Here is a 14,062-nt window from a genome sequence, read left to right on the forward strand (position 1 = left end):
TGATGATGTCACGGCTGTAGGTGGCACTACGCTGAATCATGCTGTGATGGTTAACTTGACACATTTTCAACAACACCAAACATTTATGACGAGAGCAGAAGAAATAGTGTTTTATGTGGTTAACTGGAGTCTGATATTGATGCATAGTTGTAATTAATAATGCTGATATTTTGAAAGTGTGCAGTGAACTTGTTTTTTACTTTTGTGGAGCTGGGATGAGTCATCTGGTAAATAATACTATAACTGCAATGTATTTATCACTTCCTTTTTTTTTTTGTGTGTCTGTTTTCATTCTTTTGTGTTGTCACCATCAACATCCCCTTGAGCTTGTGTGTCATTCATGGACACCGTGCAGTGAACTTGAGCACGGGGCAACACAAAGGTCTGAATGTTTTTTTGCTAAGTGTTACTATTCACATGTGTTTGTCTGTGTATGCACAAGTCCGCTTGTGTATTCTATGCCGGCCTCTCTCTGCAGTCTTTATCATTAACCTTTCCACATTCCACAACCTGCCTGTGGAAGTCAGCTCTCATTGGCTGCAGCGCTGCGTGCTTTGTTTGAACTCAGCCTCGGTATTGGCAGGTTTGTACGTTTCTGCGTTGGATACGTTGAGTGGACCTATTCCTGTTGTATTTTTACCCCGAGAGGAATGTCAACGGGCTTTTTAAATGTTGACGCTGATGTACGAGATAATAGGTGACGCAAATATATCTACTTAGGTAAGCTTTGAAAAGTCACCGTAGTCCAGCCACTAAATTCCTTCAACAGAATAAAACACCTTTGAATTATCCCCTTGAAATATGTATTTGTTCTGTTTGTGTTTGATGTGCTGTTTAGACTGGCATCTCTCCAAGCACCATGTGTTCGTCAGCAGGACCCAAAAAGTGTGTGTTTTACTGAGATCAATGATGGATTTTTTTGTGCAACATTTGTGGCATAATTTCTTGGCTACTGTTGCCCTTGTGCTACCAGTTCATAGGTGTCTCCTTGTTCCCATGAGTGTGTTTTGTCATTTAGCCTTGTCCCACTGTTAGTTTGTCCTCGGCAATGCCTTTGGTGACGAATCTGTTTACATTAGCAGGCAGACATGGTATTTCACAGAAGCCTGCTTTGATAAAATGGCTGTGAATAGCAAGAATTTTAATCATACTATTAATGTAAGTCATAATGTCTTTGCTGTGAAAGAGAAACTGTAAAAATAATATATTCTAACTGGAAGAAAACTGTCTTATGTTATACAGATCAAATTAAAATAAATCGTGAATGCTTAATAGTCACCTTTCAGGCATTGATGTGTTTGAAGCAGTATTTGTGTCAGTATAACTATGAACATGACAAAATTTTATTAATGAACACCAGTCGGAAACTTTTTACACTTTAACACCCGTAGGCCCTGCTCAAGAGTGTCTCTTGTACATATTTACGTTAAGTTTCTAGATGTGCTTGTATTAATAATTTCATTAATAATATTTAAAGCTATCCAGTTTATTATCTTTACACAAGGCCTTTTATAATGAACCATTTTCAAATCAACAGATGCCATATGTTTGATATTATTCAGGTTTTAGGAGCAGTCTATAGACAACTATGGAGAAATGCAGCTACTTTATTAACGGTGTGGATATCAGTGGTTTTATGGTTTTCACCATCACCATGATTTACAGCCCAGTTTCTGATGTTTTAGAAGAAAGATGTCAAAATGTACGGCAGCGGTCTTTTCCCCCTATCATCTTTCAACTCATAATTCAGAAATCCAAATTCTGGTAAAGACAGCACACCAAATTATTGTGAGTTTATCTTTTCAAAGCTCATCCAGTTGACTTCAAAATCCATAACCTATGTGAACACTTTGAATCCAAGAGAAGCCAGTAGGTTTAATTAACTGGAGCTGTCGAGCAGGAGAAAACTCAGCGTCTTCTTTTCAACTTTTTTTGTCAAAACTTTAAGCCGCTTGACGAGTGGCTTCAGCTGGAAACGAAATGATTTATTTTGAGGAACAGAGACATACGCTCTTCTCTCTCTCTCTCTCTCTCTCTCTCTCTCTCTCTCTCTCTCTCTCTCTCTCTCTCCCTCCCTCTCTCCCTACCGGTGACGTCATGAAACTGGGCCGCGTTGTGCTGAAACCATAGGAATGCGACACAGTTTATATTTATAGTCTTGAGATGTTGCTCTTTGGAGTTTTTAGAGTGTGTTACTGGACATATCTACCATAGATGAATTTTTTTTGAAGACGTGACGACGCCTTCAGCGTTGTAACAACTTTGTTGTTGTGGGGAGTTTTCTCTTTTTTTTTCCTCGTCCTCAGCTGCGTGTCGGACATGAGATCAGGTGGACACAGAGTGACGCTGTCCTGAACGGTACCTGTGACTCCAGTAGTATTCTCCACACTAACAGGAGGGATTCACGGACGGTATGTTGTTTTGAACTCCGGGTTTGTCGATTGTAAAGCAAGTTACGCGTTCCGCCCTCCGTGTTTGTTGCGCGTTGGTTGGACCGAGGGAAAACTGACCCACAGCAGTGAAGCAGTAAAACCTCCCAGCAGAGATTAGCTGTGGGTTAGAAAAGCAGAATGGGCTCAGATTATTTCCAGCAGACATTCCCGGCTGTCAATGGGCTACTCGGAGCTGACGGACTCGTTGTGCTCCTGGTTGTTCACATCCACCCTCCTGACTGCCGGCTCCTGTGTGCGCCTGTCGCGGCAGCTGCTGCCGGCTGCTGTCCGTGACATCCGTGTCTGTGGACACTCTGTCGGTGACAAGGACAGATTAGTGTCAGGCTCTGACTTTGTAATAAAGCATGGTAGAAAATTGAGTCTATGTTCTCGTACGTGCATAATTCTTTTCTTCTTCTTTGTAAATATACGTTTGTTGGAGTTCTGTGTCTGTGATTTCCATAGGAAGTAGGGTTTTGGTACTTGCGTGATAATGTATATGCTTATTGCTGTGTAATTCATATAGGAAGATTGAGTTTTTTAAAATACATTTTACATTCGGTATCAACATTGCAAATTATTATTAATCTATTTTAGTATGCAGTATTTGTTAATACAGGAATATTTTTAATTGATTTTATATCAAGTATCAAGATGGCAAATTACAAAAGTTTTCCATATCCTGTATGCCCTTTATTTCCATTTGTAATGTACTCTCAAACGATGATTATGTATTTTGCTTCAAAATGAGCGTCTTAATTATCTTGGAGAACTTAGATGTAGACTTTGAATCTTAAATAAGAAATGGATGGGTTTCGGTAAAAGGTTGTCAAAAGCAAATGTCACCCACTCCAAATCTACTGAGTTAGCGTAAAACCTGTGTGTAAGGCGTACGTACAAAGAACATGAGAAGAGGATGACTGAAAAACCACATTTATTACACATAACTACACTTTATTGGAAAACGTAGCAGCAAACAAAAAAAATTCAAAGTGGTTGAATTCATAATATTGATAATACATTAATAAAATAAATAAAAATATGAATTGCATCATAAATATAGTCCTGTGTTACTTAAAACGCCTGTGTTACTTAAAACTTTGCACATTTGTGCAAAGTCCGCGGTGCACTGGCATCGTGCCCGGAGTGTCCCCCGCCTCACGCCCTATGCCGCCGAGATAGGCTCCGGCTCCCCGTGACCCGCTGCGGTGGATGTAGCGGTGGTAATCTGAAGATGACTGACTGACTGACTTGTGCAAAGTGCAAATATTTGGCACATCAAGAAAACAGTCTGATGAATTATGGCTGCATTTGATCTGCCCTAGCTTGGAGAAAAATATCACCAAGGTATCATGGTTTGGAAGGTTTCCCACTGAGGCCTATTTGTTGAGGTTTTTATACAGTCTTCCAGGTGCTCTCATTGCTGAGGTCAGGTTACACCTACCAAAATCAAGTTTTATCTTTGTTTAGTAGACAGATTCAGCACTCACTCACACCTTTCATAGTGATGATGAGAACTCTGTCCTTCTCCCTATTTCTGTACTTTAATGTTAAAATATTTTGGTGTTTTCACCTGTTTTTTGCTGACTAACGCTTATGTTAGTTAATGTAGTTTTAGCACTGCAGTAACACAGGATACTTTCAGAGCAGTGCAGCACAGAGGCTACCAAACATTAAAAAAATTGTGTTGGTGGGGTCTCGATGGACTGGTGGCCCCCCACGGTAGGGAAACGCTTCTTGTTATAAATGATGAAGTGAAGGTACAGTTATGTATGCACTGATTTGAGATACAAATGTGAAAACGGACAATCATTAAAAAGAAAATAGATTAACATTTTGTCAGTTTAAACCGATGTGAACGTGGTGGAAGTCAAAATTGAAATGTTCACTCTGAACTAACATGTCCCCCTTCACTATTCAAATAATGATGGGTCACTATGTAAACAGGATTTTACTACAAGTTTCTGGAGTTGGATCTACTTTTCCTTGGTTGTGGTTAACTGCTTTAGTCTGATGATTTAATTTTACTAAAGATAACTGCTAAACTGATGCAGTACCTCAGACTTGTGCTTCAAAGCGGTATTTGACTACTTCCCACTACTGTTGTGAACTGGCTGGTGGTCGTTGCAGTCAGTAGCTTTAAGGTCACATGGTTTATATTATTTACTCAGCACTTAATCAGTCTTGGAAATCTGTTAGGTGTTTACAGTGGTGAAAGAACAGAATTTAACTTCTTAATTAAATTAATGGTAACCTTAATACTGCTGTCTGCTTGTTTAGATGAACATCTTGGTGATTTATGTCAGGGATCAGCCGAAACATGTTTATTCATTCCTTACACTTTACACATGGAAAATCTGGGAAATGTTCTGAATTCTATGTGCTTGTAATGACCCCCATTTCTTTCAGGTTATAGGTCTTTTTCATCTCATTAACTATTAATAATTGTGAACTATGGTGATTGTTCTTTAACCTCTAGGTCTTTTGTAATAAAGGAGATCGCTTTAAAAATGAAAATTTCAATATGAAAGTTTAGAATAAACATTGATGGAAATGAATGACAGTATCATGTATTTACGTGCAGAACTGAAGTAGCTTTTGCTTTTGTGACTTGATGTTCTCTTCATTACTTTTTGGGAGGCACAGTTTGAACTTTTTACTTCCTCAGATTTATTTGATTACTGTACTTGCTAGTTACCTTGCAGTTTTGGTGTTATTTCCTTTGACGTTTAACCAATTTGGTAGTGATGTTAGCAGGACATTGAAAACACTCAGCAGCATAGACAAAGGCAAATGGTTTAGTCAGATCCAAGATAGCTCATGATTGAGTGAAGGTATTTTGTTGACCAGTATATTTAATCTACTGACTAGCAGAGCTGATAATCTATTGGTCTCTCGGGTGTTTATAGGTTTATTCTCAGGAGTGGATAACAGCAAAGAAAAACTTTTCCAGACTTAATCGTAGCCCTTACAAATTTGGATCTGTTTCCAATTCAGAAGTATTTCATGCCCAACTCATTGCAGTTAAATAGTATTGTTGTGAATAACCGAGTCTTTCTGACCACCCACGTTCAATACTTAAATCAGTCAGAGGACAGTAGCCCCATCCAGAGCTCATCAGCCTGGCTTTGGCCCACTAATCGGACAGGCTTTCTCACTGTTCAGCCAGGCATACATGGAAGCCAATGGAGCAATCCACATGGAGTGTTTAAAAGAGTTAGTGAGAGAGCAGAGCCTGGACGCCCTTTGACACCGAATAAGAACCCCACGACATCTGGGTTTTGTCTTCAGTAGGGGAGCATACGATCAGCATTCATTAATACCTGACATAACAGTTGTTAAGATTAGATGTTCTTTTATTGTACCCATGGGGAAGTTCCTGCTCTGCATTTGACCCATCCCCAAGGTTCAGTTGAGATTCAGTATTTTCCTCAAGGATGCTTCAACATGTAGATCATATTGGACAGGGATGGAACCATGTAGCCATCCACCTTCAGCCTATATGGGTATGACTACGTTTCATTTGGGTAGACATGCAATTGTTTTTCCTCTGCAATTCTATGGCGTTGAATTGCTGTCCATTGGTGGGGAAGTAGTCTTCCATCGGTGTCTGTTCAAGCAGGGCTCAAACATCTCTAGTAGAGTTGAGTTGGAAGAAAAGAATGAATTAAAACCTACAAAACGAAAATAATTGTAACGTGTCTCATAATCATAAACTGAGCAAATGGATGTGGAATGGTTTGATTGAAAACTAGCTCTAAAAGCTGTTATTGATGAGCATGTCCTGTCACTGTCCTTCCTGTTAAATTATCTTGTGGAAAGCAGCAGACTTTCACCCAGCTGTGTTCTCTGCTTTATGATGATGGGCTCATGGAGAGGAGTTTGGTTCAGGGCTTTGTGTCCACACACCTGCTGCAGCTGTTGTTCACGCTCCTCCAACATTTGTCTGGAGGTGTTCCATTTATGTTCCAGTCCAAGAAGAATGTGAATCACTATTATTTACTATTAAAAAAAGATTAATTGTTCTACAAGGGAACACCACATGTGTTACAGAGGTAGTTATCGAGAATTTCATTGGTGAACAGTCATAATATTGAAATAAATTGCTATTTTAAATTCAATAGGACATGACAAGAAAATTGTATTTTACTAAATAATTATGAATCAAATCAAAAGGTATTCAATACGTTTAGCGGATTTAGATACCTCATAAATAAGTCACAGAATATACAAATCCATTCGAAAATAAAATTTAGATATCAGATCAAACATCTGAATTCACAAATTGAATTAAGAATACATATTGTAATTAAACAGAAATTGATTTTCTTTTCTTTATTACAGTACATCCTGCGAAGAGGTGATGTATTGTAATTGTCAGTGTTTGTGTGCTTGTCCGTCCGTCCGTCCGTCCACCAAATATCTTCACAACCATTGCAGATAGAAAGGTGACACAAAAAGCACATTACCCGGGCGGCAAAGGGGCTGAAAGTGAGATGATGACCTTGACCTTGAGAAAACTAGGTCAAGGTCAAATTTAAACATTTGTACACTTTTTTTGCATATATCTCAGGAACTGGATAAGATAAAAAGAAGAAACAAAATGCGTTATATTCAGGAAGGCAAGGGGATGAGAATTAGTTAACAACCTTGACCTTGGAAAAACTAGGTTTTTCAGGAAGCCAGAGGCATCATGAGATGTTGCAGTCTCTGACTGCCTTGTTACATCTCGCTTCAAAGCGGATGTATTGTAATTGTCAGTGTTTGTGTGTTCGTCCATTAGTCCGTTAGTCCATCCGTCCGTCTGTTAGTCCACCAAATATATTTGCAACCATTGCAGATAAAAAGATGAAACAAAAAGCACATTACTCGGGCGGCAAAGGGGATGAAAATGAGATGATGACCTTGACCTTAAAACGAGGTCAAGGTCAAATTTTAACTTTTGTACTCTCAGGAACTGGATAAGATAGAAAGACGAGAGAAGGTCAGTGTAAGGCCCCGTCCACACGGTAACGGATATTTTAAAAACACAACTTTTTTGTTGCATTTACGCCTTCTGTCCACATGACAACGCAGATATCCGGAACGAAAATGCAACTTTTTAAAAACGCTGGCCGAGGTGGAAAAACGCTGGGTCTGCGTTGTCATGTGGATGGTGTATCCGCGACCTTTTATAAACGCTGACGTCTTGCCTGCGACGAAAACTGCTGTGATGTCATATTTATGGGCCCATGTGTTGTGACATCAAAACACGGAGGATTCTTATTGGATAAAATTTGACTCAATACTGCCACCACATGGTTTGGCACGCTTATAGCCGTCTTCGAAAACGCACTGGTACGTTTACGTGTGGACAGAGATTATTTTAAAAACGCTGTCGTGTGGACGCAAATCGTTTTCAATGCGTTTTTAGAAAGTTCCGTTTTTAAAAAAATCTGTCATCGTGTGGACGGGGCCTCAGACTGTAGATCAAAGCTAGTGCTTTGATATATGAAAGTAGGTCAGAGCACTAGCGTTGATCTTGTTTGTTCATCAAAGTTAAGAGACATGTCAAATTGATTAATAAAGAAGATACATAACCATAGAGCTGATGTCTCATAGGTGTTTTATATCATCTTACTGAAAGAAAGCACAAAAATCATCTTGCTGTTTGACATTTTGTCTTTGTCACAGTGCCTTGCAAAAGTATTGGCCCCCCACAAGAACTTTTTGAAATTTTGCCACATTTCAGGCTTCAAACTTAAAGATAACAAACTGAAAATACTTTTCACGAATCAACAACATGTGAGACACAATCGTGAAGTGGAACCAAATTTATTCCACATTTTATATTGTTTCCAAATAAAAAACTGAAAAGTAGGATGTGCAAAAATATTGGTCCCCTGTTCTCTCAGCTCAGCTTAACGACTCCAGAAGTTCCCTAATGACTTCTGAATGATCCAATGTTGACCTAAGTGACAACAGTAACCAACAGAGTGCACCGGTGTGTCATTTGGTCTCACATTTTCACATACTTGTCAGTTTTTTATTTGTAAACACAATATAAAATGTTGAATAATTTGGTTCCACTTCACGATTGTGTCTCACATGTTGTTGATTCTTGAAAAATATTTTCAGTTTGTTATCTTTAAGTGTGAAGCCTGAAATGTGGCAAAATGTCAACAAGTTTTTTTTTGGGGGGGGGCAATACTTTGGCAAGGCACTGTATGTTTAAATAAAAAAAAGCAGTACTGTATTCCAATTCAGCTAGTCTCTCATAGCCCTCAACGTAAAAGGCTACATAATCATAATGCAGCAAAAAGCTTGGCATCTGAAGAAATCACAAGTACCTGTGACTGACAGCCAGACTACCTTCTATGATTATAAAACATTCTGTGTCATGTGCAGCAAACATTTTGTGGTCTGTGCCTTCGCTAGCACAGTACAACCAATCCTTAGCGAAGAGCCCTGATGGTTCCCGTCTTTCAGCAGTAGATATAATCATGGGGCACATGTGGTTAATGTTATTGTTCTGTGTAGGTGACATTATAATTGCTCCAGCCGACCCCTGTGGTCTTCATTAATTTAGTCATTCCTCCAGGCAGTAGTTGCTATCTGTGTCCTTGACTTCAAATGCATCGATTGACTGTATACCATCTCTGCTAACGCAAACCACTGGCTTCTGCAGTGATTTATAAACCTCCTCTGTGTTCTCACCAGACTCATTATGACGGGTAAGAGGCATTTCTCACCACTGTTGTCACCCCACTGCTGTGAAATAGTTTAGCTGTTGGTTATACAATCCACAGTTGGAAATGGCTGGGAAGGATCGTCTGTTTTTTACTTTACAGAGGAGTATTTCTATCTGAATATATATATATATATATACACACTTCGACTCTAGCTTAGTTAACTGTACGGTGTGATATCATGGTGTCCACTTTGACGATACTTGCAATTTATCAAAAGTGACAGATCAAATTTGATATATTGATCTCTTTATCTTGATATTATAAAATGGAAATTGCATAGGAAACTATAAATAGAATATTGCAATGCCTGTTAAAAATATTTAATTGGCTTGAGTACAGAGTTGTTTCTAAGATTTCTTGTGTTCTCTTTGGAATACTATGACATTAGATAATTGTTTATGGAGCTATTAAAATAAATAATGTAACTAAGGTGCTGTTTCCCCCAATACTAACATGTTTGATGTGGGTTTTTTTATGGTGTCTACTGTTTTTTGTCCTGCACTCTCTTGCTGCCTTTGCAGCATGTCTCTTCTGTATCGATTGTGTACTAAATAAACATGCTACCATTTATTCTGTTTCCAATGGGCTGCTTCTAGAACAAGCATCACTATCACTTGGTCCGGATCTGGACTGCATGATGGTTCTGTCTGGACCCATGACCACTCTATGATAAATTCACAAGAATAGAGTTTCTTGGATCATTTTCTCTGACGGTCGTGGCTATAGATGGTGGGTGCTTCTACTCCAAGTAGTACGGTAGTAGCACCACTCAGGTCAGCCAATCAGATTGTTTGTTTACCTGTATGTTCATCGCACCTGGAAGTGCCGCAACTGTGAGCACAGAGGAAGGGAGACAGTTAGGACAGTATAGCTCCAAACGAAGGGAGGTTAATGAGGAAAACTGCTGGTTAACAATGCATGGACGAAATTTATGTTTATTCTTCCGTCAGGCAGTTCAAAACCATTTTACCTCATATGGGTTGAACACGTAGCATTAATTAAAAATTGTAAGGTGAAGCGCCACAACGAAACAAAACAGAGCTTTTGAGCAAAGTTATCCCCTGAAGTCCGAGCTGAGGGCAAAATGACCGGACAAAAAGTAAACGGATGTTCACTAAAGGCAGAGTGGTTTTTGGGGCAACATAAAAAATCTTTTAGTGATGGGACAGTTGTGAAGGAGTACTTAAACACTGCTGTTGAGATGTTTTTTTAGGGAAAACAAAGATGTGTTGTTGATAAAATAAAACAAATCCCAATGTCAACTTCAACAGCGATTAGAAAATCAGATATATTAACAGCGTGGTAAAAGAGATGCCTACAAAGAGCGACATAAATCTGAAGTGTGTGGTCTCTATCACCAGAGATGGGGATCCTGCCATGGTGAGAAAATTTATTGATAATAAATGAAAACGTGGACATGGGTACCGGCTGTAAGACACAAACTGGACTTGGGTTCGGACCTTTTACGAAGAGGACATTTTAATAACTGGACCTCCATGACATTTTATTGAATACCCCTGCTCTAGAAGAAAGCTGTGTTGAAGTTCTGTCTTGCTGCTGCAGAAGCTCTGTTATTGGCTCTGAATTAATCTTATTTTAGTGTGTTCCTGGGTGTGTCCTGCTAAACTTAAAAACAGCTTTTGTGAAAGGTTTTATTAATTCTGCAGATTGTGAATTAGGGAGTATGACTCATGCCCTCTGACGTATGACTCGCCCGGATCGCCCTCTGAGCTCAACCCACCACCGCCTGTCTCTTTGAGGTTCTCACATGGTTGCATCTTTTATATTACTGTTTTATTGTTTTCAGCTTCCCTTCTTTTTTCTTTCTAGTTTAAATGAGCAGAGTTGATTGCAGCATTACTTAAAACAAAAACAGACAAAAAACAAAACAAAACAAGAAAAGACTCTGTGAGACTTTGAAAGCCAAACATCCCACTGGCCCGGTTTGGTCAGCTGGCCAGCAGGTCCTGGTTCTGCTTAGTAACACACCGATCACTTGGAGCCTCTGTTTGACTAGTAGGAGTGTCTCCTTTGATTCCCACTGACAGGGCAGCGAGGTGGAGTAGGAGACTGGGCAGGCCAAGACAAAGTAATGAACATTGCTTGGCAGGATTCAACAACACATTTCTCCTTTTACAGCTTTTTTGTTCCTATCTGCTACAACAGCTACAGATTTAGTTAAAGATGCTCTTGTTCCTGTAATTAACAGAGTGAGGCAGTAAAAACATTTTGTCCTCCTACTTTGCATTTGGAGAATATAGAGGAGAAAAAAGTTTGTGAATAATGCTACCTTCTGTGACCCACATCAGCTCACAGTGTATCCCAGTAGTACTGCAGCCATTAGATATGACACAAAATCGTCTCCAACCTGAAGGTTTAGGTACCAGAGAAGGGAAGGTTACTCTCTCCGTTTCAATCCCTAAGGTAAATGAAACATTATTTTTAGACGGTGCCAAGTTCACCATAGACTGTGTCTGTTTTATTCATCAGTCAGCTGTCAGCAACAGACTAGACTGGAGTCGTTCTGTTGTATTTGTGCACAATATGTACTGTACAAGACGTATGTTACCAGTGCCATTATCAGTAAACTTTAACCTACACCAGCAGAATGCTCCATTTGATATCCAAGCACTCTAAATTTTCATCAAATACCCTCCACCACACCTTTTCACCACACCACAGACTGAATTGATTTGAACTACTTCAGTAAAGGGTCAATCCCATCAAATGGATCAAGGCGTAGAAAAAGAACTGGTGTTTGGTTATCTCTGTTAATAGAGAATGCTGATTCCCATCCGTACTGAGCTGCTGTAGTTAGTGTGGTTAAGACAGAAAAGCAGTACCTGAAGAGGAGGAAATGGGTCATTGAACATGCAGTTCCTCTCACTCTTTGTTTGTATTTTCTGTGAAGTTGTAACTTTACATTTTGTCCTTTCCTGCTAACCCTCTTCTCTTTTTTGCCACCTCGCTGCAGGTCTGATGCTAGGCTGTACCTGCTTCAGCCGCCATCATGTTCACCAAGAAAAAGAAGTCTCGTATCCAGATCTCCGCCCCATCTAATTTTGAGCATCGTGTACACACCGACTTTGATGAGCAGGAGCAGAAATTTGTTGGATTGCCAAGACAATGGCAGTCGCTCATCGAAGACACGGCAAAAAGACCCAAACCGTTCATCGATGCAACCGTCATAACTACTGTAGAGCCACGCAAGGTGGGATAAGTGAAAAACAAACTGACTAACAAGTTGTACGCTAAGGAAAAGGATTCATTTTCACATTTTTTTACCACAGCATAGCAACTGTTGTGATTTTGGTTTCAAAAGCTAAATATAAATGAATTTAGGTGTGAGTAAATAAGTTTAGCACACTGAATAGAGACTTTTATCAGCAGTTAATACGGTGCCCAACATTTCACAAACACTGACTGGCACTTAAACAATTGTTTGACCCAAGTGATTTATTGATGGATAAATTGTGTGAATCCCTGTCATCCTTTAAAATCCCCAGACGATTGTACGTGGCAGCAAACTTGGAGTGGATGGCTCTCTCACTTGGCTGTTGGATGAGTTTGACACCATGTCTGTGACTCGCTCCAACTCCCTGCGACGAGGCAGTCCTCCCACCCATCCTCGCAAGGACTCCAGCTCAATTGGAGGAGGGCAGGAGAATGGTGATCCACACCAAAGACACTACTCACACCTCGACAGACAAAAAAGGTGAGGAGACAGACTGCAGCTCCAGGTGGAGTCAAGTTCTCACAGTTCAAACCAACTGAACCTCTGCATGGTTCGTCTTATCAGAGACCAACACAGACCGGACCACCAGAGTGGAGGTGATGCACGCCAGGGTCAGCGTGTCGTCCCTCAGTGGGGCGAGGGAGGCCCGGTTCGTCCCCAGCAGCAGCCGCGGGGCCAGGAGCCCAGCAGGGCCCACAGGGACAGGCCGGGTTCTGGCCCCCCTCCTCCTCCACACAGAGAGAGAGAACCTCGGGACCACGGACAGGTAGGGACCGATGAGTCCTGAGGCCACACTACATCATGTACGCAGGATTTACATCAAATCGTTGTGTAGATAAAACATAGAAAGTGCTTATACACAAAACATTAAATGTTTTTGATAATTATAATTAAAGTTTAAACTGTGATAAACTGCAATCATGAATTTGCAAATTAACTTTTCAAATGAAGTATAATATGTGAAAAAAATATTTAAATTTCTTTTGCACAACAATATTGGTTCTGAAGAGGTTCTCATGTGTCCTTCACAGTCAGGGGAGTCAGCTCTTGTTTCTGTGGAGTGCCGCATGTTTTTGTGTTTTTTGTATAAACCCAAATCTTCTCAGAATGCTTTCTTTTGTGTAATCTTTATAAATGACACCTTCATCTTCATGTCAAGTCTTAAACTTGTGCATTATGTATCTCATTGACCCAAAACCGCTGGGTTTTAAGTCTAACAATCACTTTTCTATTAAAGTAAAATGCAAGCAATATCTTTATTATTTTTTATTTTATGTTTATTCTGTATTTATTCAAATTTGATAAATTGATTTTGTTTTGCATGTTTAGTTTTATGCTCATCTGCTTCATCCATTCTCAATAATGCCTCCATCTCTCACACACAAAACACTGCTTTGTTCCAGGAGCAGCTGGTTCACAGGGATCAACCCACTGATCACAGACCAAAGTCCAGCTACATGACCAGGGATGGTAGTCCTCAGTCCCCCAGGGACAAGAGGCCTCTTTCTGGACCCAACATTCGCACCCCGAACCTGCCCGTCACAGAGGGGGTGATGAAGACTGCCCAACAGTCCACACGACCTTTCAACACCTACCCGAGGACAGATAGCGAGGGCGGACGCAGCCCCACCGGACAGGTAGGGAGGACAGAAAGACAGACCAGC

At 40.1% G+C, this 14,062-nt stretch overlaps 1 protein-coding gene across 4 annotated transcripts in view; it reads left to right on the forward strand.

Annotated features, from left to right (window-relative positions):
* pak4 (p21 protein (Cdc42/Rac)-activated kinase 4) overlaps nucleotides 1-14,062 on the forward strand; it is a 28,959-nt gene that overhangs the window by 4,467 nt on the left and 10,430 nt on the right. Inside the window, exons 1-5 of one of the 4 annotated variants that reach the window (XM_068317707.1) lie at nucleotides 304-382; nucleotides 12,138-12,374; nucleotides 12,670-12,878; nucleotides 12,963-13,164; nucleotides 13,802-14,035. In XM_068317707.1, coding sequence (XP_068173808.1) covers nucleotides 12,174-12,374; nucleotides 12,670-12,878; nucleotides 12,963-13,164; nucleotides 13,802-14,035 — 846 coding nt within the window. In that variant the 5' untranslated portion in view covers nucleotides 304-382; nucleotides 12,138-12,173. Of the gene's footprint in view, nucleotides 1-303; nucleotides 383-2,114; nucleotides 2,412-12,137; nucleotides 12,375-12,669; nucleotides 12,879-12,962; nucleotides 13,165-13,801; nucleotides 14,036-14,062 lie in introns of those variants that run through there. The other 3 variants (XM_068317704.1, XM_068317706.1, XM_068317705.1) reach the window with 3 other exon arrangements.

This window comes from Antennarius striatus, chromosome 6 (genome assembly GCF_040054535.1).
Source record: "Antennarius striatus isolate MH-2024 chromosome 6, ASM4005453v1, whole genome shotgun sequence".
Taxonomy (NCBI): Eukaryota; Metazoa; Chordata; class Actinopteri; order Lophiiformes; family Antennariidae; genus Antennarius; species Antennarius striatus.